The sequence below is a fragment of the Adiantum capillus-veneris genome, chromosome 8, assembly GCF_014529385.1.
Source record: "Adiantum capillus-veneris isolate H3 chromosome 8, ASM1452938v2, whole genome shotgun sequence".
Lineage (NCBI taxonomy): Eukaryota > Viridiplantae > Streptophyta > Polypodiopsida > Polypodiales > Pteridaceae > Adiantum > Adiantum capillus-veneris.
In genome coordinates, this window is record NC_140938.1 from 51,007,478 (window position 1) to 51,012,405 (window position 4,928).

Here is a 4,928-nt window from a genome sequence, read left to right on the forward strand (position 1 = left end):
AGCTTGACTCAAACATTGCACGCCGGCTTGTACAATTGGATGACATTCGTACACGCTTATCAGGTCGATAGTATAGTTCATTTTTATAGTCTGTTAATTGACTATGCTTGATTGAGAATAAGATGGGTGTCTCAAAGATGGTTCCACGATTTAGAGACTAGATGGTCGATATTACTAGGTTGAACGGTGCAATTTGTAAATAACTACCAAAGTAGGTTAAGTTGCAACCCTTTTGCTTGATTCAATTACCCTCTTTAGTAGCTCTTTGTCGTATATGGAGCACTCTGGGACACAACTTGTTTCTTCCCAATGCTCATGAAGTCCTAAGCGGAGCTATTATTGGTGCCTATCAATAGGTTCTACTCATTTTCTCACGCCACCACAACAAAACACAAGACAACAACAATCACAACCAACTAACCAACTGCGCTCCAAAAATCTGTCAGATTATGTATGGCAAAGGCCCACCAAGCAAGACTAGTTGTTTTAGAAAGCCATTGTGACCCTTTCACTTGTTTAGGGTGAACGGTTAACCACCCGCCCAACTCTTCAGTCTGAACGCTGCCGGCAAGAGGTCTCCCCATGCTTGCATATCTCCACTCCGGCACCGTTTTGATGATCTCTACCGTGCGCATCTGCTCGAATGTATGCTTCTGTGGACAGAGGGTGTCCCATGGTATCCCTGCTTCAGCGGATTGAACCCAATCGTATGTATGCTTGTGTGGATGAGGCCCAGATCAGCAGGTTTGCGCACGGTTTGTGGTTTGACGAAGATCAAGGCCCCTGTCGAGGTCAACTGCATTGCTGACAGGGTCTCCATGTTTCTTGCCAAGGAGCCTCCATGGACCCCTGCTCTTGAGTCGGACCTTGCCCACATTCTCTCACATTATGCTGCTCCCATGGTTTTGTCGCAGGTGTTTCTCCACCCTTTCACCCCATCTCGCATGGCCGTGCGTCTCTTTCAGTGGGCCTGCAGCTCTTCGCCCTTCTTGGCTTGCGACCTCTCGATCTCGAAAGCCCTGGCCACCTCCCTTACCCGTCCACCTCGGCTCCAGCACCTGTGGCCAGCTCTGCGCTCTCTGGAGTTGTCACCTCTCCCAGTACCAATCCACCTTTTCACTGCCTTGATTAGGCAACTGGGTGAGGCAGGCTTGCCTTTCCATGCCAAGCGCCTCTTCTTTTCTATGCCCTTGCTGTCCTGTGCCTGTCCCAATGTTCACGCTTGCAATGCCCTTCTGCATGCCATGGTTAGCGCATCATCGCCAATGGCATTGACAGAGTTGCTAGGCCAGGCTTTGGCTCTCTTTGACCACATGGATGGAATGGGAATCCAGCCAAATGTCATCACGTGCACCATTCTTATAAATGGCCTTCTAAGAGCTGGTCAACTGATGCCAGCCTTTCAAGTTTTTTCCTCCCTGGTGCCTGACATAAGAGCGGACACCATATCTGGCACCAGCATGATGGATGGCCTGCCAAAGGAGAATGAACTTGGCAAGGACCTTGTCATACTGATCACTTACTTGAAGAATCGGAAATGCACCCCAAATGTGATCACTTACAACAGCCTGATCGATGGTTTGATGAAGTCCAAGGAGGTCGACAAGGTTCTTGCTGTACTGACTCAGATGGAGAAGAGGGGATGCGTCCCAAACGTGGTCACCTACACCAGCCTGTTGGATGGCCTGATGAAGTCCAAGGAGGTTGACAAGGCTCTTGCTGTTCTAACTCAGATGGGGAATTGTGGATGCATCCCAAATGTGGTCACCTACAACAGCTTGATAAATGGCCTGATGAAGGCCAAGAAAGTCGACAAGGCTCTTGCCGTACTTACTCAGATGGAGGAGAGGGGATGCGTCCCAAATGTGGTCACCTACAGCAGCCTGATGGATGGCCTGTTGAAGTCAATGGAGGTTGACAAGGCTCTTGCCGTACTGACTCAGATGGAGAATTGCGGATGCATCCCAGGCGTGGTCACCTACAACAGCTTGATACATGGCCTGCTGAAGGCCAAGAAAGTCGACAAGGCTCTTGCCATACTGACTCAGATGGAGAAGAGGGGATGCATCCCAGATGTGGTCACCTACAACAGGCTGGTGGATAGCATGATGAAGGCCAAGGAAGTCGACAGGGCTCTTGCCGTACTGACACGGATGGAGAAGAGGGGATGCGTCCCAGACGTGGTCACCTACAACAGCCTGATGGATGGCCTGATGAAGGCCAAGAAAGTCGACAAGGCTCTTGCCGTACTTACTCAGATGGAGGAGAGGGGATGCATCCCAAATGCCGTTACCTACAGCAGCCTGATGGATGGCCTGATGAAGGCCAAAAAAGTTGACAAGGCTCTTGCCATACTGATGCTGATGGAGAAGAGGGGATGTATACCAGATGTGGTCACCTACAACAGCCTGATGGATGGCCTGTTGAAGGCTAATGAAGTTGACAAGGCTCTTGCCGTACTGACTCAGATGGAGAAGAGGGGATGCGTCCCAAATGTGGTCACCTACAGCAGCCTGATCGATGGCCTGATGAAGGCCAAGGAGGTTGACAAGGCTCTTGTCGTACTGACTCAGATGGAGAAGAGGGGATGTGTCCCAAATGTGGTCACCTATAGCAGCCTGATGGATGGCTTGATGAAGGCCAAGAAAGTTGACAAGGCTCTTGCTGTACTGACTCAGATGGAGAAGAGGGGATGTGTTCCAGACGTGGTCACCTACAGCAGCGTGATGGATGGCCTGTTGAAGGCCAATGAAGTCGACAAGGCTCTTGACGTACAGACTCAGATGGAGAAGAGGGGATGCGTCCCAAACGTGGTCACCTACAGCAGTTTGATAAGTGGCTTGATGAAGGCCAAGAAAATCAACAAGGCTCTTGCCGTATTGACTCAGATGGAGAAGAGAGGATGTATCCCAGACGTGGTCACCTACAACAGCTTGATGGATGGCCTGATGAAGGCCAAGAAAGTGGTCAAGGCTCTTGCCGTACTGACTCAGATGGAGAAGAGGGGATGCGTCCCAGACATGGTTACCTACAACAGCTTGATAGATGGCCTGATGAAGGCCAAGAAAGTCGTCAAGGCTCTTGCTGTACTGATTCAGATGGAGAAGAGGGGATGTGCTCCAAACAATATCACTTACAACAGTCTATTAGACGGCCTATTGAAGGAGAATAAAATCAACAAGGCTCTTGCCGTACTGACGCACATGGGGCGGAGGGGATGCACCTATGACACTGTCCCAGATTCTGTGACGTATACTCTCTTTATGAACTGGTTTGTGAAGCAACAAAGGCTAGAAGATGCCTTAGGACTTCTAGAAAAGATGCAAACTGTAGGTTGCGATCCAAATGGGGTCACCTGCACCGTCCTTATTGATGGACTACTTAATGTGAATAAAGTCCAAAAGGCACTTGACATAATGACTCAGATGGAAAAGAGAGGAATTCTCCCTGAACACAGTACTCTACAATGCATTTATCAACGAGCTTGTGATGGAGTAAAGAATGGAAAACCTGAAATTGTATGAATTATGCACAAAGGTTGGGATGCGATATCGGTCATGGCAACTTTGTGATGTGTGGAAAAAGGCACGTGAGCGGGAAGGCAAGCCCTAATTGTTTTCCGTAGCCAAATCAGAAGTGCATTGTCTTTGCACACGTGACAGACTTGGACGAGAATGGAGATGTTTCACCAGAGTAGCCAGAAGATCAATTTTCCATGGGGCTAGCTCCTTCACTATGAAGGAAGAAAAGTTTGGCAGTTGTCTGTGCTAATGTACTTAGTCCCTTATTAATCTAGAAATGAGAAGGAAGTGGCTCAAAGTTATTCAGACAAAAATTGTTTCACAGGAAGAAATGACATCACAAGGACTTCGCAAATGTGTGAGGTATAGATTCTGCTTGCTGATGTGTCGCCAGATGACTACTGCTGAGGGGTGTGTGCTTTGTAGCTTGCAGTGCGTGCAGGGTTGCTTTCATTCCAGTTGCTGATTGCTTGGGTTTGGATTTTCTTGACGGCTGCTGAGGTGGCAGCAATCTGGCAGCCAAGCTTGACAATTCTGCATGAGAATGATGTGTAGATGGACAGCAGGGATGGGCTGCCCCCCGACTTTGATGGTGTAGGGAATGGTCCTTCGGTGACCATTCCCCGAAATAATTGTGACCGCATGAAGAGCGGTGGGGAGGCCACGAGCCATGGCAAGAGCAGTTATTTCATGGGAATCGCCACTAAAGGACCATTCTTGGTCGTCAGTAGTCCAAGGGAGGGTGGCCAATCGCATTCTGAGTGCTGACGTGGCTGCAGTTCCATGAAGCCCGGGTTATGTTTGTTGAACTGCACGATTACCAATGCTGATGCGGCTGCAGGCGTTGACAATCGATGAGTGTGCCCTGACTATTCTGGCTGTTGATTTGTCAAAGATGTGACGGCTGGTCTCGTGGATTATGTTGTGCAGTGGTTGGAGGGCCACGATCACCTGCCCTGGACTTTGACGGGGTAGATTAATTATTTCCCACATGATGTGGGGTTAGTTCCTCGGGACTAAGTGGCATGGGCATGGGAGAGTGGGATCTATGGTGGGGGGATTGTGGGTCGTAGATCTGGACAGCGGCGTCGAAAGTAATCTAAGGTACCCTAGATTACTTTTAAGGGTTGCCGCCTTGCACACGTGTTTTAAGTAGATTAGGGTCCCCATGCTATCAGAAATGCGTGCAAGGCGAAGTGGTTAGGGCATGTGCCTCTCATGGGTGAGGTCACGGGTTCAAACCCTATGCTTGCAAAATGGGATACCCTAGATTACTTTTTGTAATATAGGGTACCCTAGATTACAGAAAAGTAATCTAGGGTATCCGCGTCCAGATCTACGGCCCACAATCCCTCCATCGTAGATCCTACCTTCCCATGCCCGTGCCACTTAGCCTCGAGGGGGTTC

The 4,928-nt window shown here is 49.4% G+C and overlaps 1 protein-coding gene across 1 annotated transcript; it reads left to right on the forward strand.

Annotated features, from left to right (window-relative positions):
• Positions 1-549: 549 nt before the first annotated feature.
• Positions 550-4,530, forward strand: LOC147452125 (uncharacterized). The gene has a single exon (XM_086517926.1). It carries the CDS (start codon positions 648-650, stop codon positions 3,522-3,524), a length of 2,877 nt encoding a protein of 958 aa, XP_086374052.1. The 5' UTR covers positions 550-647; the 3' UTR covers positions 3,525-4,530.
• The last annotated feature ends 398 nt before the right edge of the window (positions 4,531-4,928 follow it).

Bases quoted from the DNA above. Each gene is read 5' to 3' on its own strand.
- LOC147452125 (XM_086517926.1), top strand. From the start codon at position 648: ATGCTTCTGTGGACAGAGGGTGTCCCATGGTATCCCTGCTTCAGCGGA.